Raw genomic sequence first — 19,701 nt, forward strand, 5'->3', positions numbered from 1 at the left:
TCATAGTTTGCTGCTCTCAAAGCTGGATTAGCAGATTGTCAGACTCGAGTCAAAAAGGGCAGCCTAAACCACTGTACCGCAATACTGGCCCCTTTACAAAAACACTCTGAAATTTGTTAGAGATGCAAACAGAAAACAGTGGAGATGGACAAAGGAGAGATCTTGTCTACCAGCTTGCTCTTCAACCAGCCACAGTGGGCAAGCCTGAAAAAGGAGGCTGGAGCGCAACTCAGGTCTCCCACGTGACTGCTTAAGTCATCACAGCTGGGCCCCCAGGTCTGTATTAGCAGTTAGCTGCAGGCAGAAGGCAGAGCCAAGAATCAAAACCAGGCTCTCCCTAGTGGGATGCAAGCATCTTAGTCACTGGGTCAAACAGCCACTAAACAATAAGCTTCATTTCATCTCCCCATCAATTGTGTGAAACACCCTCATTAGCAGATTCTTCTCATCCTTCCCCAAGGAAGAAAAAAAAAACCAGTATTTGGCTTGAATTCCTGCTAAGGGTGAAACCAAGCATCTCTCCTCTTCCTCCCTCAGCACCCTGTGCATCAACAGCTGGCTTTGGCCCACATGTGGCACCAGAGCTGTTTGCGGCTTCCTGTCTTTCTACCAGCCTTTGACTGCCCTGAAGGTAGAGTCATGTGCTGGTTTTCTCTGCAGGCCCTGCCCCATCCCAGCCCTGGGCCCTCGACTGCAGTGGATGTTGGTGCTGCTGAACTGAACTGAGTGTCAAAGTTGGCCGCTGTGCGGCTCGCTCTCAGAACTTTCCTCACCAGGCCCACATCAAACCTCCCCATGGCTGCCTCTTCAAAGGCACAACTTTCCTTGCAGATGAAAGTCCCCGAGCCACTGTCACCAGCTCTTATCCTTTCTCTCAACACACACATTTCCATTTCCCTCGCACATCCCCCTAAGTGGGAGTGCTGCTCTGGTTTTCAATAAACTGAAAGTCACCTGACACCAGAAGTCATCGGGAATGACCTCTGTTTGATTAAAAAGGCCTCCGTGCCAGTCAGGAGACTTGAGTGACAGCTGCTGAGCATCCTATCAGGCGGGAGGGTCAGGGTCCCTGCCTCACTTACACGAGGCCCACGGGAGAAGCTCAGAGCTCAGTTACAGTTCTATCCTTGTCTTATGTGTCAAGCACCTCTTTGGTTTGTGATTTCCCTCTCTGGGACGAGCAGGAAAGTGTGGGGCAGAGCCTGGAGGGCACAGGAATGTGCAGCAGGACTCTGCCCTCACCTCTGGATGAGCCCCAGGGCAGGGAGGCTCCAAGTAGATGCCCAAGACTCCAGCTCCCATGGCTCCCCAGTGCACTTGAACCCTTCGATCCTGCCCAGCACAGAATCTCCTTGCCATGCCTCACCTCCTTTGAAACTGCTCTTTCCAAACACTGACCATGAAGCCTTCACTGTACTCGGTTACCAAGGACCATGAAGCCAGAGGTGGTGCAGCCATGGAAAGTCACAGCCGCCCACATTCTCCCTCCGTGGGCCTGCACACTCCTCCTCCCATAGTCAAACACCAAGACACATGATGGTCTAGAAGAGTCCCTACTCGTTATCTTCCTCTTCTGGCTGCTCCTCAGCCTCCTTTTGGGGCTGAGGAAGGAAGGGGTATTTGCCCAGTGGAAGAACTTCCAGCAGCAACAGTCAGTCGGGAACTCGTAGTGGAAGCAGAGGAGAATCTAGTCTCAGAGTAGTGGTAACCACAATTTTGCAAAACTCCTCACTCTGCACTGTTCCAGATCAGGAGTCAGAGCATTCCCCACCCACAGCTGTCACTCACACCCCAGAGAGGCTGCTGGGAGGAGCCAAGAAGATGTAGAACATACAGGACTGCACACAGAAACTCACACAGGATTTGTGCATGCACTGGGTGCACAGAAATCCCGGGGCATCACCCCAGATCTGCAGAGAAATGCACAAAAGGAAACTAGTTCCATTTACTTGAACCCACAATCCCAGCCTGAGACCCACGGATGGTCAATTCCAGACTCAGGAACATGTAATGCCCAAACACCTGTGAGCATGTTTCTCTTGACACTCTACCTTTCCAATAAATTAATAAAATCTCCCTTTTAAAAAGTTTACATGCTAGCAGGCTGTCTTCAGTGCAGTGATTTTGAGGGGTGGTAGAACTTTTTTAAGATACAAGGGAACCAAAGTAAAGTCATCAGATCACTGGGAGCCTCACCCCCAGAAGAGACGACTGTAGATCTTGGCACCTGGTTAGTTTCCAAAACAGGGAATTATCATGAAAAGAACAAGCTTGTGCCTGGAATCCCTCTGTCCTCCCAGCTGGCTACGTGCTCTCCTCTGCACCTGCTACTAACACTCCAATGCCATCTGCCACGAGCCCCTTACAAAGCACTGAACAGATGGGGCCACCTGATCCTGGCCTTTCAGCCTGCAGGACTGTGAGCCAGAGAAACTTCTCCTTCCATGTTTTCCAACTTCAGGAACTCTTTTGCTGCAACAACAAACAGACTAACACCATGTTAATAGTACATTTTAGCCATGAGTAATATTTTTATTTTATAAGTCACATATATCCATCTTTCTTTGTTCTGTGAAATTCTTTTAAATGCCCTTTCCACTTTGAGCTTTTAAATTTTTCTTCTACCTGTTTGCTTCTAGTCCCTGCTACTTTTCCATTTTTAAAAGGTTTTAGTATCCAATACATTGAGAATTTTTTAAGATATAAAAAGTGAAGTAGAAATCCGACTTGATTTTTCCCAGGTTATTACCTGAGTCAGTTCCTTAATCATGAATGCTTTCACAATTGACTCTGAAGCCTTATCGTGGGCTTTTCCCAAGGTGGCTTTATTAGACCCTTACAATGCTTTTCATTGCCCTCGGCAACAAAGAACAGATTACGCCAACAGACAGCTCCAGACATCTGATGCTCTCTTCCACCTTTTAATAGCTGTTCTGAAAGGGACACTGCATGAAGGAAGTTGAGATGATACCTCGGGCAATCAGCCAGATGGTCAGAGACTGTCCACCAGCCAGAGGAAGCGGAAGAAGGATGGATTCCCCTCCCACCAAATGCACCTTCCTAACAGGAGGAGGTTGTGCTGACCGGAGGGGAAGCCACATAGAGAGCAGCCACTGTCAGAGGGCTGCAGTGACAGACTCAGCCTGCTTCCTTGCCCCACAGTGTCCTTGCAGTGCTGATCTCAGCCATGTAAACCAGAGGTCTGTATGGGTTTGGTGCTCAGTTGTCTACTGGTGTTACACAGGTCGACAATAGATGTGGGCTGGGCTTTAAGAATGCAGCAGGTACAGAATTGATGCGCATGACTGCCAGAAGTGGGGCAGGACACAGTACCTGGATCCTCAGATAACCAAAGGGAAAGGCAGGCAAGAAATACAGCTACCCAAAGGGAAAATGAAGTCTCCAATGTCCCTGGAAAACTGGTATTTTAAAAACCATACACTTTGCTTTCTCATTTAAATTACAAGAAACATAGGGTCCACAAGCCATGAAATGAAGCAACAGGGATCTGCTTAAAGGAAGAAAAATGTTGACAAACCATATTGGAATTTAATATTACCTTGAAGGTGGCAGAAGAGGAAATCAATAAAGAGGAAGAAAGGCTCAAGTGCCTGTCCCTTAATACAGAGAAGAGCAAGGCAGATGGAAGCTGTGGGTACTACAGGATGAGGAGCACATGGCCAGACAGGAGCAGGTGCAGCTGAGGGGATCAGGACCCAGGGAAGGTCTGCACCATCAGAGACACAAGAAAAGACCCTTTTTCCACACAGAACCCTAACGTTGAAGTCTCCGGTCAGAGCTGCTCTCCAAGAACCAATCACAATTCATGGACAGGAGTGAGATGTGCCTCCTTCTGGTGACTCTCAACATAATAAGAACAAAGAGAATTCATTCACATGAATCGGGGGAAAGTTGATGGAACTGGGGGGAGGTGAGGGGGAAAGAGAAACAAAGTATCAGAATGACCCAAATTTTCCCTGCAAGCACAACCAGATGATGGGTAGCTCCTTAGACCCACATCAATCTCAAGTGCAGTGGAGTTGATCTAGATACATAGGAAACCAGAATGTCTGAAAACAGACAAAGCAATATATAGATATCTAGATACAGATATATAGCAGTGAACAAGGATATTCTATGCATACACATTTGTCTGAATATGTGTTTTAGGGGCCAGAGTTGTGGTACCGTGGGACCAGCCTTCATTTGGGATGTCAGCATCCCATATGGCCTGAGCTGTGGCTGCTCCATTTCCCATCCAGATCCCTGCTAGTGCACACAAGAAGGTGGCAGAAGGTGTTTTGTCTCCTGCCATCCACATGGGAGACCTGTTTGGAGTTCCAGGATCCCAGTGTCAGCCTGACTCATCTGTGGCTGTTGTAACTATGTAGGAAGTAAATCAGGTGGATGGAAGATCTCTCTTTGCTCTCTCTCTCTCTCTCCCTGCCCCCTCACTCTGCCTTTCAAATAAGCAAACCTTATCAAAAATAATGGTCAATATGGTTCCAAGAAATAACAAACCCTGTTCTTAAACAGGAGATAAAAATAAAACTCATGATAATATCTTAAAATATTTTTGAAAAATATAAAGCTTAAGTAAAAGCACAAGTATGTTCCTCCTTTCTATTTAATTTTTCATGCTGATGAATAAAGCAACTACAGTGAGGAATTATTTTTAAGGTTTATGTAAGTATTTGATAAGTCTGCGCCAGGACAAGGCCAAGAGCCAGGAACTCCACCTTGGGCTTCCATGTGGATGGTAGTGTCCCAAGTACCTGTGTCCCCAGACTAGCGGGAAGGCAGAACAAAAGCAGAGGGAGGACTCTATCCGGGGCACTACGATATGAGTCAAAGGCGTACGCCAGCCTGCCTCCCCATGAGGTGTTTCCAACTAAATGCATTTAGTTGCAGAATTCAAAAGAAGTTGTAGAATCTGTAACTCACTACCAGGGAAAGAGAAAAAATCAAATAAAGCAAGTACATGCAGCAAAGGAATAGGCATGGTAAATCTTGGGGCAAAATGAAAACAGAAAGAAATTAGATTGGATGGGCCCCACAGCACAGCAAAATCATTCCATTATTTTCGTAAACCAAAAAGACCAGCAAATCAGTGCCAGGATGAAAGTGGAGCTATGAACTGTTTTACAAACTCTGCAACAAAGTTAACACAGAAGGACTAAGACTGGGAAACCAGCTAACAGAACTAGGAGGTCTGGTGTTTATGTCTGGGCTGTGCGTCTACCTTATTGCAGCACAAATCCCAAACACAAACTCCCAACCAACAGGTCAGTCACACAACCCACACTCCAGGACAAAGCACCGGGTTCAGCTAAACAAAGATGAAGTGAAAATAATGCACCTTGGATATGAGACATTACACAATGACGCTGTATTTTTTAAAAAGTTGTATACCAGATAACAGAATTGATTAAAGTGAAGCACAAATCTACTAGAAATCAATATTACTGGAATGACATTAAATTCTATACCACTTAAAATCTTTGAAAGATAAAATACAAAAGTAAACAAGTGAAGCTGTTGATTCATAGCTTTAAAAATGTAATGTAAAGGCAGATTTACAGAGGTAAGAAGAGACAGAGAGAAATATGTTTCATCCTCTGGTTCACTCCCAAATGGTTGCCATGGCCAGAGCTGAGTCGACCCGAAGCCAGGAGCCGGCAGCTTCTTCCAGGTTTCCCATGGTTCAGGATCTCAAAACTTTGGAACATCCTTCACTGCCTTTCCAGGTCATAAGCACGGAGCTAAATGGGAAGTGGAACAGCCAGGATATGAACCAGCGCCCATATTGGATCCCATCACTTGAAGGGCAGAAGATTAATCAGCAAAACTACCCTTCTGTGTCCCTCTTCATAACTTTCGAACTGAAAGTAGCTATGAATAAGGGCACTGGAAGACGGCAAAAAGCAAATCTCAGACCTCCATCCTGCCCAGATTGCTGGAACCCGACCTTGCCTTTGAACAGCTGTGAGCAGGTAACATGGTCCAACTCTTCTTCCATTGTGTTCTATAAACCTCCCCAGTACTCCAAAAGCCAGGTCTAACCTCAGCATAGGTCACCATTGACCTTGAATAGTCCCGATGTCCATTCACAAGCCCTGAACACCAAACAGGAGAACCATGTCACTGACCGCATGCTCAGAACCCACCATGCAAAGACAGCTGTGCTGAAATTCTGTTAGCAAATTTCTATCATCCAAGTTATCAGTCAGTGATTGATGCCAAATAAGCAGAAGGTAATGTGTTCTGATTTTTAAAAAATAACCCGAAGAAACAAAAATATTCTGAAGAATGTTTATTTAATGATTTAAGGCTTATTTTGTTGTTCCCAGGGAAACAACATATGTGGGGAATGTTTTAATAGGCATGTATTGTTTTCAGTTGCAAAATCATGGAAGAGTGGAACACATTTCATGCTCTTTTTAATTTTCATTTTAAATTTTGAATTTTATGTTACAATTCTGTAGAGTCTGGGATTACCCCCCAACTCCCACCATCTAACTGATTTTTTCCATTTTGTTACAATAGTATAGTCCTTCATAAGGAGCTATAATTCCATTAGTAAGTTATTTAAGTGTACCCCGACATTGCTGGTACAGTTAACGTCGGACAGTCCAGCATCCCATTGTCTAGATATGTCCAACAGCTTCATTGGGAGTCCATCTTTGGTAGTAAGGATGCATGTTGCATTATGTCTTCATATCTCTATTACTCCATCACTATATATTCCAATTTGCTGTTTTTAAAATGCACTTTCTTTAGCACATGATTTTTCAACAGTAACTATTTCCTCACTTGTTCAAATGTTACTTTTGCTTTAAAGAGATAGATTAAATGTGTTTATTTCTTTAAAAAAAATACCTGCTTGGATTAAACCAAGGTATCAATGTTGAATAATCTTGAAAAAGATTGATTTATCTGACAGAGTTTTAAGATGTGGAGAGGGAGAGGGAGGGAGAGGAAGAGAGAGAGATCGTCCAGCCACTGGTTTGGTTTGAGTTGGTTGCAAGAATTGGATTCAGGCCAACCCAAAGTCAACAGCCAGAGCTTCCTCCAGATTTCCCTTGTGGGTGCAGGGGCCCATGCACCTGGGCAATGCTCTGCTGCCTTCTCAGGCACTTTAATAGAGAGCTGGATTAGAAGTGGAGCAGCCAGGACGTGAGCCTATGATCATATGAAATATGAGCATCACAGGCTGTGACTTAACCTAGTGTACCACAATGCTGGTCCCCAGGTAACCTTTCTGGGTGGGAAAATACTGTGTTTGACTTGAAGCTAAGAACCTTTGTATCCCTTGCAAGAGATGTCCTGCTTTCTTCTGTTAGGGGAAACCTTGGTCTCTACCATCCCAGTGGTCCTGCCTTCTTTCTAAACCATCCCAGTGGTCCTTCTAAACACACCTTTCCTACCGTGGAGGCAGTGGATGAGCTCCACGTGTGGCACAGCCCTGACTGCTCCAGCTCCAGCTCCAGCTGTGACCAACAGTTCCCTTGGAGCTGCACTTGACACAGTTTCCCATTCTCCACCTCACATTGTAAAATAGCAGACTTTTAACATTGCACTATAGACAAACCATTTCTCTGGAGCATTTAGAGCATGCAATGGAGTGACTCAACATGCATGTACACAAGCACACACATGCAAGCAAGCATGCATACACCTAGACACATATGCACACATACACACATGTGTGTATATCTGTATGAACATATGCACACATGTATGCACACGTATACAATGTGCATATGCATAAATGCAAACACATACCCACATGTATACACACAGCCACACAAACATTTTCACAGATAGATGTGTGTATGCATATAAACACATGCAAATACGCCTGCTTACACACACATGTACACATACACAGTGCACTGGGCAATGAACTTCTGAAAGGCTCTCTTCTCTGGTTTAAAAAAGAAACATCTCGGGCCCAGCGGCGTGGCCTAGCAGCTAAAGTCCTCGCCTTGAAAGCCCCGGGATCCCATATGGGCGCCAGTTCTAATCCCGGCAGCTCCACTTCCCATCCAGCTCCCTGCTTGTGACCTGGGAAAGCAGTCGAGGACGGCCCAAAGATTTGGGACCCTGCACCCGCGTGGGAGACCCGGAAGAGGTTTCTGGCTCCCGGCATCGGATCAGCGCGCACCGGCCCGTTGCGGCTCACTTGGGGAGTGAATCATCAGATGGAAGATCTTCCTATCTGTCTCTCCTCCTCTCTGTATATCTGACTTTGTAATAAAATAAATAAATCTTAAAAAAATAAAAAAATAAATAGAAAGAAACATCTCAGAGGCACCTGCACTTAAGCCCAACAGCACAGCAAGCCTTCCCTATCACAGAACTTGTTCTTCAAAGGCATGACAGGTTGACCTGTGTTCAAATATATTTTAGTGGCAAAGAAATGTCCTTTGACCTCCCCAACATATGACTTCCTATATCAATTCAAAGACTTTTACCAAGAAAGGAACATTGTGTTCCATATCATGGGGGCTGTTTTGGGGAGTTTTTGCTTTTTTGTTTTTAATTACACAAAACAAAAATCTCAAAATGCATTTCATATTCTAATAGATCTGTGTTAATGCTCATGCGGCTTATGCGTGGCAGTAATACCAAGGGACCATCTCTCCAGGGCTGGTGGTTCCCACGGCCTCTGCTGCCGTGAGGTTTGCCTGCAGTCGGCATTGCCAGGGCAGCAGCGGCACACCTAGGCACGTCACTGCTTGCACCTCTGACCTGGACTGAGGAAGACCACCTGGGGGTGACGCAGGGTTGTCCTTCTATTTCACGTAGTTTATTTGTGTTTGTATCCTTAGACTCAGCTTCCATCAGGGATCATTTTGCAGGAATCTTTATAATCCTCTTTTCCATTTGGGAGGAATGAGTTTTGTTAAAGCCAGAACATCATCTACAAATCCACCAGCTGAGCAGGTAAACTGCAGTGCATCACAACAGGTTAGAAGGTGATGAAGGCAGGGTGGAGACGTGTCAGAACCCCTGCTGGAAACGTCTATGGAAAAGGGAAGATGTAAGACAGGAAGTGAAAACAGAGCAGGGCACCAGAATGACGTTAAAAGTAGAAAAGATGACAAAGAAACAGAGGTTGTTTAAAAAGAGAAGAGAGAAGTACACCTTTTAAAGCCTGTGTATACGTACTTAGAACAATTAAGGCATAAGAAAATTTGAAAATTAGACAGAAATGGGCAAAACTGACCCATGATTAAGTGAGAAAATTTGAAATGTTTCACATAAAGGAGAAAATGTGAAAATATCACTAATAATTAAGTCAATCCACCATCGCTAATAATTAACTCTGGACACAGATCATTTTCTGGATAAGTTCCTTCAAATCTCCCACTTTTCATGTTTTTATTTTATTTTGAAAGGCAAAATCACACACACACACACGGAAAGTGAAACAGAGACCACGATAGAGAAAACAAACAAGCAAACAAACAAACAAATCTTCCATCTGCTGGTTCCCCCCAAAGCCAGGAGCCAGGAGCTTCATCCAGGTCTTCCAAACAGGTGACAGGAGTTCAAGTACTTCTGCATCTTCTGCTCTCCCAGGTGCATCACCAGGCACCTGGATCAGAAACAGAGCACCTCGCACACTAACTGGTGCCTGCATGGGATGCTGGCCTTGCAGGTACTGGCTTCAACATCTGCATAATTGACAAACATGCACTGCCTCAATTCCAGCTGAGAGACTGTGCCTTACGACTCAATTTAAAGGTGTTTCTACAAATTCAGGAGTAATATCTGCCACAATCACCATGCGTGTTCCAAGATACTTTATCTATGTGTTTGTTCGTTTGAAAGGAAGAGAGAGATAGAGGTTGAGAGAGAGAGAGAGAGAGAGAGAGAGAGAGAATCTTCCATCCAGTGGTTCACTCCTCAGATGGCCACAAAAGCTAAGGCTGGGCCAGACTGCAGCAAAGAGCCAGGAGCTCCATGCTGATCTCCCATGTGGGTGGCAGAGGCTCAACCACTGGAGCCATCCTCTGCTGCTTTCCCAGGCTCATTGGTGGGAAACTGGGTATGAAGCAGAATGGTTGGGACCCAACCAGTTGTCCAATATGGCATGCTGGCATCACAAACAGTGGCTACAACATGAGCACCAACAGTTGTTGTTTTCAAAGAACAACCCCCAAAGAAGAAGAAGAAGAAAGAAAAAAGAAAGAAACTATCAAAACTGGAAAGAGAGCTCAATAAAAGTGGATAATTACAGAAAAAAAAAGACATAAACCATTCGGGTCATTTCTTTTTTTTTTTTTTTTAAGATTTATCATTATTGGAAAGCCGGATATACAGAGAGGAGGAGAGACAGAGAGGAGGATCTTCCATCTGATGATTCACTCCCCAAGTGAGCTGCAACGGCCGATGCGCGCCGATCCGATGCCAGGAGCCAGGAACCTCTTCCTGGTCTCCCACACGGGTGCAGGGTCCCAAATCTTTGGGCCGTCCTCGACTGCTTTCCCACGCCACAAGCAGGGAGCTGGATGGGAAGTGGAGCTGCCGGGATTAGAACCGGTGCCCATATGGGATCCCGGGGCTTTCAAGGCGAGGACTTTAGCCACTAGGCCACGCCGCTGGGCCCCATTTGGGTCATTCTTATACACTAGGGAAAAAAGCAGATAATTTAGTGTTGGTGAGAGTCATTCATACCAGAAAATACAATGAAAAACACCTGACATTCAATTAATAGGTGACAAAATTATGTGAAGAAAATTGCTTAATGTTCTATAAAAATAAAACCTGAAATAAAGAAGGCCATATCACAATCACATGGAAATTAGGTGCAAAATGATTTCGTCTTTTAATAAAATTGTATTTTAATAAAATACAATTTTGTCTTTTAATAAAATTGATGAAGTATTTGAAATGCTCACTGAAGTAAATGTATTTCATCATAAGAATTAAAGAAGAAATAAAACTTACTTTTACAAAGAAGAGAATCATAAATATCTAGCCACATAAAGATAGCGGTAACGAAGAATTAAGACATATTAGGGAAAGCAAAAATGAAAAAAATCAGAAAATAATCCATGTATCTATAATACTGATTGTATGGTGAGAGAAACATAAGGGATCAGTGCAAAAGAGCTTTTAATTAATAAATGATGCTGGCATAATTGCTTCAACACTTAAAAATAATACACCAAGTCCTACTGAATCCCACACACTAAAATAAATGTCCTTCTTAGCTAAAGCTGACAGGGCAGAAGTGCCCATGGAGTCCAGAGTGTGGGTTTAGCAAGGGGCCAGGGGCCCAAGAGCCAGGAGCAGATTCCTGACAGATTACCACCGGAGCTGGTTTGCAGGGGATGCTGCAGGAAGCTGTTTACAACACTGTATTCCTGGGATCCAGAATCCTACAGGCAAAGAAAACAAGCCAGCAGTGACCTAACTCTCAGCTGCCAGGGACAATGTGTTTGAGCCAAAAGGATTTGCCTTCTCCTCCCACCTCTGCCCCATCCTGGACGCTCCCCAACCCTTGCAACAAGCCTTTGCTGGTCATCAGTAAATAAAGTTCTCTCTGACAGCTCTTGCAGGAGAATGATTGCTCTCAGAGACCCTGCAAGTGACCAGGCCATTGTGTCTTCTAACAAATGGCTCCAAAAGCTCATTGTGATCAAAAGAGGAAATGATAGAACCATAAAGAAAAGTCTGGCTCATTGGCAGCATGGTACTGGAGTTCTACATGATGCATTTTCTCCAGCTTGGATCTAGATGTTAAGTAGCACCTTTCAAAGCAGATTCAAACTTTTCATTGTTTCTACCGTTATGATCCATGATGATCTGTCTGTGTCAGCCAAGAGGAGCTGGAAGTTCTGAAATTGTTGTTCTGGACAGATGGCCATAGTCTATCTAAATGAGCAATGGATTATATAGGAGTGTTGTGAAGGTGGTAACCATGAAGGGCAATGTGCTTTAGAAAATGCTGGATGTTGTTTTTCCTCTTGCATTCACAAATATAATCTATACTCACTGTAAAAACTGAAGGGCAGAAAATGGAGCTTGGACTGAAAGTAAAATAGGGCATACGTTCTGTTTTGCTAAGTCAACCTCTTTCTCTCTTCTCTCTCCTTTGATAAGCCCACAGGAGACTGATTGGGCCACACATGTAGAGTTACCTTTAGTGATTTAACAATATCCCTTGAAGGAGATCTGACCTCACTAAGTAATCTTCCACTGGTAACTATGTAGCTGTTCCAGTCCATAGTATGCCACCAATGACTGAACCTGTCCCTCTCTACTGTACGTCCTGTTACTGGGTCTTTATGTTGTTGTTCTTGGCAGCAGCGTTATAGACTGTGATGGGGTCTGACTGTTGATGGCTAGTACCCACTTGACAGTTTAATTGCCAGTGGACAGCATACCAAAACAAAGTTTCTGTATCTTGTCCTTTCTACTTCCTCTCATGCCATTCAAGTTAATTGAAGGTGCGAAACCAGCTTCAGAGGCTGCTTGCATGCACCCCAACCCTCCTGCCTTCGGCATCATTCAGGACAACTGACAACATGGAAATGACTCCATGGGTACCATGACCTGGCTGGCACCTCCTGCCTCCTGCTGTACTAGATTATTTTTTCTTAAACTACAGGAAAACTTTGGGCTTTGGCAGTTCCCTTCCTGCCTTCTGGTCACTTATTAAGCAAATGGAAATTTTGTTCTGTATTGCTCTCAATCTGATTGGAGGATAAGAGCTTAAAACACCCTGACTTTGGTGGCTCAGTGCAGTGATTCCTGGGGTGCAGCAGGAACTGCTGTCACCAAGTGTGGACAATAAAGACTCGTACTAACATCCTGCACTTGGGTCCAGTGTGATCTGTCTTGCACTGCACAACAATATATCCCTGCAATGAATGTGCCTCACAAGTGTCTCTTGCACCCCTCTATTAGTTCCTTATGATCTTTCCTAGAGCATTGAGCCAGATGAGATGCATAGGGGTCTGTGACTCCAAGTGCCTGCCAGAGAGGCAGCCCTGTCCAGCATCCTCCCCCCACCAAAGACCAACATTCCTTCCTCAATGCCCACTAACCTGGATCCAAGACCACCAAAACAAGGCAAAACAAATGCAGCAGCAATGCCAGTGCAGTCTTCAAATTGGATCATCTCATTATTGTATTTCGATTTCACCAAAGTTGCATGTTTTATATAGTGCTTATTTTTCACTGACATTCTTATGAGTTGATTTCTGGTGCCTTTTGCCAGTGTGTCCATTGGCACATTCCCTACATTGCAGAGTGCCCTCTCATGATAAGAAAATCCTGGAATGTTTGTGGAGGGGTCGGAGATCCAGATGGAGTTCCAGGCTCCTGGTTTTGGCCTGGTCCCAGCAACTATAGCATTTGAAGAGTAAACCAGCAAGATGAAAAATTCATTCTCTCTCTTTCAACTATGCCTTTTAAGTAAATACAATTTTTAAATTAAAAATAAGTAGTACAATCGAGTCTTTTCTTTAGTCTGTTCAGGAGAATGTAATAGAACAAAATGAAATAGGCCACCAGGACCAACATCTCTCAGTCCCCAGCAGAACCATGAACATTTCCTCCACCAACGTGCCAGGGAGCCACAGGAAGCGTGGGTGGAGGCAACTGCTCCTTTCTCCCAGCTTCCAACATCAGAGGGCAACTCCAGGCAAGGACAATCAGTTTGGGGGGTAGCAGAGCTTCAAAACCAGGAAAGCAGTAATTGAGAATACTCAAAGCTCCAATAGCCATGAGACCTAATGATCAAAAAGGAATAAACCAAATGGTGGAATATGGAGGGACAAGTGAAGGTGACTGTCAAAAAGGACCCCGAGCTTACACCTGGAGGAATAAACTAAAGGCAATACCTGAATCTAGGCTGTGTACCAAAGGAAATAATACTTAACTTTATTTTCCACAAACTATTTATGTATTTATTTGTTTTTGATGGTTGTTTTGTTTATTTACATGAAAGAGTGACAGACAGAAGTACCCATTGGTTTTCTCTGAGCAAATGTAGCCACAACAGTCAGGACTGGGCAAGCCCAAAGCTGGGAGCCAGGACCTCCATCAAAGTCTCCCATATTAGTGGCAGGTGCCCAAGAACATGAGTTATCCTTTGCTGCTTCTCAAATGCATCAGCATGAGCTGAATCAGAGACAGAGTACCTGGGACTTGAATGAGCGCTCTAACATAGGTATAGCTTAACCTGCTGAGCCAGAACATCTGCACTTTCCACAAACCTTTTTGCAGGACCATCACTCAGTTTAGAACGTGAAGAAGATGAGCACGTGGATACAGCCACAGAAATAGAGACCATCCTCTGAGAAGGAGGTAGCAAGAGCAGATATAGGCAGAAAACAGCATCCTTATCTCCTCTTGACCATACAGATGTATGAGCCTACGCGCGGGCTGCAAAGATTTCCTCCACAAAGAATTATCTTCTTGTCTTAACTTCCTTTAAGCACCAGGGCCCCCTTATAGAAGTTATTTTAACATTTCATGAAATCCTGGGAATACAGTCACCAGCTAAGGAACATGAGTTGAGAAAGGCTGAATTCTATTCCTAGTGGTGGTATATGAGTATGCTAGGAGAAGCCCCAAGAATTTGCCAACTCTGATCATTTCCTTACTCTCTCTTGTTTTTCAGTTGTGTGGTCAGCTTCTCCCTCAACCCACATCAGGGCTGATCCTGGCCCCACCAACCAATGGACAGGGAGATGTGAACTTCAGCAGACACCAATTTATTTATCCATGTCAGGGAGGAGTCGGCAAACTTTTCTAGGCACAAGATTGCTTACCTGTCAAGTGCATATGGCAATAATGCCTAGATCCATAACCCACCTGACACACCTAGACCTAAGGAATACAACTTCCTGAACACACATGCACAATACACACTCTTCTCACCCACCTGTCCTGGGCTGCTCTCCTCCATCAGGGCTGTTATATTTCCTACTGTGAGACTTTATCCTCCATGTCTAAAATTAGTTTGAGTTTAGCCCTGCAAGCACTAACTCAGGCAAGTATGAGTCGATTTCTTGAGCTATTTCCATTTTCAATTTGTTAGCACCAGATGCTTGCAATTACTGGAACTTCCTTCCAAACCCACTCTGCCAGTATCTTCCACAGAACACCTTCTCTGGTTTCTACAAGAGGCTGGAGGATTAGAGCTGTTGATAGTCCTACCCGTAAGAGAAGAGCTTCCAAGTGGAATTTTCCTAAAAACTTCCCTGCCTGATATTTCAGTGCTCAGTGATTGTGTTCCATATCCCATTCCCATCCCTACATTTCCCTACAGCTTTTCTTAAAAGCTGCACCTCTTGCCTTGTGTTTGCCGTGCCTTCCTTTTGCAGCCAATACTCCCTGAGCACTTGCTCCTCTCAACAATAGCCTTGGCAGTGGTGAGCCACATTGCAAGGTGCAGTAGCTCATCTGAACTTTGATCTTGGAGAATACAACACTGTATGTCATTACCCAGAGTGCCCAGAACTTGGAGACAACAATTACATTTTCCTTGTTACAAATGAGAACAAATGAGACTTTATCTAGCTCTCTTCCCCACCCCAAGTCCTGACATTTCCATTCCAGCATGAATACCAAGACCCTAATCTCATCACCACATGCTCCGGGGTGGGAAAATCCCACTCCCAACAGAAGCCAAGGTTTTGAAGCAAATGTGGAAGCTATAGACAAGTTTGAAGGGATGGAGGAGCAGGGGTTAAGGCAAACAAGACTTTGATGAATACACATGCCCCACTCTTGCCTGAAGGAGCCCAATTCTAAACAGGAGTTTTAAAATGACCAGATTCTTTCTTACTCTTGAAGCCACTCACTGATCTCCATTACTCCCAGTCATCACCACCTCCACATGCAGATGCCTCAGAGTCCAAGATGAGAGAAGCTCATTCCTTTGTGCTGGGTACACTAGAGGCCTGGAGCAGGAGACAGCCCTTCCTGTCACATGGAGTTGGCCTGCTTCCTTGTGCATTCCTGAAGCACACTCAGTGCTGGGCAGGTGAAGAGAGCAACCAGCAGCTGCAAGAGAGGCTGCCCAAGTTGAGGATGGCCTAAAGCCTTGGGATTCTACATCCACGTGGGAGACCCGGAAGAGGCTCCTGGCTCCTGGCTTCGGATCGGTGCAGCTCCGGCCATTGCTGCTGCTTGGGGAGTGAAACATCAGACGGAATACCCTTCTCTCTGTTTCTCCTCCTCTTTGTATATCTGACTTTGCAATAAAAATAAACAATTGTTTTAAATCTAAAAAAAAAAGAGAGAGAGAGAGAGAGAGGCTGCCCAACCCCCACCTGACTGTGCACATGGAAAGGGAGACTCCCATGAGCAAACAAGGTCCTCCTTGGGCCTGGCCTCTGAGTCACCCCCTAAGGCCCCCCCATTCCTTCCTCCCCACACTCACCATTGAAGCTGTGCTCACCATTCACCCCACCTGCACATAGTTCCTTCCTCTCAGCCTCATGCTCCTGCAGCCCTTGCCTCACTGGCCCAGGCAGCACTTCAAGAACAAGAACCTGGTCTTGCTCACACTCCCAGGGATGGATGCCCTAGTGTGCCCAGGTGCAGCCACCATGCTGCTTCTCTTGCCAAGTCTCATCTTCCATCCTCCACGCAACAGTGATCAGTTCAAACAGAAATGAGGTTCTGTCATCATCTCCCAGCTCCAGCTCTCTCACAGGAGAATCCAGGTCAGAGGCCCCATGGAAGCTTCCTCTTGACCACTCCATGGATGTTCCCTGCTTAGCTCCTGCCCCTACCTTCCAACCACCTGTGCCCTCTTTCTATTTGTGACTCCTGTTCCATTCATCCCAGGCCTTGCACTTGGTTTTTTTTCCATACTAGGATCCACTTTTCTTGTCTAACAAGGCAGATCTCCCATCTCTCCACTCTCTCTGTGGAGGCCTTCCAGGGACACCCTAATGTTGACATCTCCAGAGAGGTAACACAGTGCATTTCTCTCTCCACTAGCTACACACCTGTCTCATTTACCCTTCCGTTAATAACTCTGAGGTTAGCCCTGGGCACATTCAATGAGTATTTGATTGTACAGGTGGGTAGGTGGGTGGAAAGACAACTGGACAGTAGAGTAGGTGAATGGGTGGGTGGATGAGTGAGTGAGTGAATGAAGAAACGAATGCTATTTTGTCTAATCAAAATGAGGTCCACATTCCTTGGCACAGCACCTACACCAGCTCTGGCTACCTTCCCAGTCTCACCTCTGCTACCAGTCTCTCCCTTTGTATACCTTGCAATATCCATGGTATTTCTATAAAGCAACCTTGCAAATAAATCTTCTGGTGTCTTCAATTGCCATGCTAGCTCACTGCATAGCAAACTCCCCCAAAGATCTCCTGGTGTTCAATGGGAAAGCTATTCTATTTGAGTTACCGTTGACTATTGAGTGGGACTTTTTGTCAAGGTGGATGTTAATTTTAGCATATTGAGAAGTTGCAGATAATTTTTATTGATGGGATGAATTTATCCTAGATGAAAAAATAACCAAAAGGTCACAGTTCTTTCGTCAGACACAAGTTTAGATCCACACAATTTGGAGGATCCTCTTCCAGCATGCTTTCCTTGAAAACACATTTCAGAGTGTTAGACTCTTATTCCTACCAGCTTTCTGGGTCTGCTGCTTCCTTGCTTCATGTGCTAAAGCAATCTATCATGCGTGCTTGCAGTATGTTTTGGGATACGATGTATTCACCTGGAGTTATTCATATCCAACTGATTCACTTTCTTACAGTTCTCAACTATTTGCTCCATTTGATGACACCACATGTCACTTTCCAACCCCACTCTCTAACCCTGGCACCCAGCTTTACATCTATTCTCTGAGCATCTCATGTTCATCCCTAACAGCTAAGTTAAATGTCAGTTGACTGGCAGCTTTGTCGGACATATCTCGGAACACACACATGCATGCATGCATACCAACACACACACCTTTGTAAAATATAGCCTTCTCTCTGGGCTTTGTGGACTCAACCAGAAATAAAGAACTATAGACTGGAATATAGCAAGACAGAAGACCCAGCAGGCAGGTCTTGGGTCCTTCCCCTGTAATGAATGTAACCCAGATCCTCCTTGGCCATTGCACATCTGGCAGAAACAGACTCCTAGCTGATTTCCTCTTGAAAAATGTCTACTCTTCAGAGTCCCATTGCAGACCCATGGACATGATGTGGTCTTTACCATTAACAGAGCACAGTGTCAGGTACAAAGCTTCCAAAAACACACTCTGCAGGCTCAACTCCAGGTTCTGCTGTTACCATGCCTACCACCTCTGTGATCTTGAGGAATTTCCTTTATCTCTTTGAACTGCAGTGTTTCTCCCTATATAGGTCACAGAGGATGGAGTGGCATGTGAGGTGGTGACTATTGTGGGGCTGTGGCTATATTCCATTGCCAGGCACACTCCCTTGGCCTCATCTCTGGTACTACATGGACAACTGAGGATCTGGCCAATACTACGTGGCAGAGTCAGGGTCATACCATGGAGATGAGTCTGTACAAGCACATTTAACGCACAGCACGAGCAACTGGGAGCCTGGAGCTCCTGCCGCAGTCCCTGGCACAGTAAACACACAACAGACATTGCTTCTATCTTTGCTGTCCCTGCACTCCTTCCTTTTAGGCTCTGCCTTAGCTGTTTAAGTAAAATCCCGGATGCCTTCTTTTTCTTTTTTTTTTTCATTTTTATTATTATTATCATTTTATGACACAGTTCCATAGGCCCTGGAATTTCCCTTAACTCTCCCCAGTTCTCCTACCCCACCCCCACTGAGTTCCCCTATACAGGGTAACTATACAGCACTACAGTATCATTCTTCATAAACAGTTGTAAGTCCATCATTATGGGCTTGGAAAATGGCAGAAACTCTCAATAATTTCTCGATTTATTCCTCAGTTCACTCTGGTTAATGTTTCTCTGTCTGTTTAAATGTGTTCTCACCCTATTCTGCCATCTTGATTCTCCCCACCCCCGGATGCTTCCAATGCTTTTGTGGACATTGACTCTGCAGTGTGGGTTGTTCCAGAACATTATTCATCATTTCATTACTGTCATATATCTCATTGATTTTGCACTGAAATGTTTTTCCAGCATTTTCCAAGGAGGCTCTGGCTTCAGCATAGCCCTTATCCTCACATCTGGTGAATTGCAAATGATTGCATAGGTTTCTTTCTCTTCTTAGTTTTAATTTAGGTAAAAAAATATCTAAGTTATCTAAGATGCCTTTCAAACATATTAACTAACATAGTCAACCTAGATTTTGTTGTGAAAAAATGGTATTTTTACCAGAATCTGCACAAGAAACCATAGAATAAGTGAGACCTTGAGGTGTTGGGTTTCGGGAAAATATCACATCAGGATACATAATAGAATGGAAGATTCCCACAAACAGCATTCAGATCAGCAAAAGTTTTCCTAAAATTAAATTCATGGGAATTGAGATTCACTGGGAGCTAATTCTACTAACCAAAAAAAAAAATAAAAAAAAAAACTATCAAGGCAATTTTAACTTTTAAAGTAGATATATTTCTTTTAAGACACAGTTACAGAGAGATGGTTACAGCAGTTACCATATGCTGGTTCATTCTCCCAAACTCCGCAAGGGCCAGGGTTGTGCCAGGTGGAAGCTAAGAGCTAGGGACTCCATCCTGATCTCCCACATATGTACAGAGGCACAA

The 19,701-nt window shown here is 44.6% G+C and overlaps 1 protein-coding gene across 1 annotated transcript in view; it reads right to left on the bottom strand.

Moving 5' to 3' along the window:
- Positions 1–242: 242 nt before the first annotated feature.
- CCSER2 (coiled-coil serine rich protein 2) overlaps positions 243–19,701 on the bottom strand; it is a 430,972-nt gene continuing 411,513 nt past the window's right edge. The window contains exon 10 of the mRNA XM_058671981.1: positions 243–294. Coding sequence (XP_058527964.1) covers positions 259–294 — 36 coding nt within the window. The 3' untranslated portion in view covers positions 243–258. The remainder of the gene's footprint in view (positions 295–19,701) is intronic.

The sequence above is a fragment of the Ochotona princeps genome, chromosome 13 (genome assembly GCF_030435755.1).
Source record: "Ochotona princeps isolate mOchPri1 chromosome 13, mOchPri1.hap1, whole genome shotgun sequence".
NCBI classification, from domain to species: domain Eukaryota; kingdom Metazoa; phylum Chordata; class Mammalia; order Lagomorpha; family Ochotonidae; genus Ochotona; species Ochotona princeps.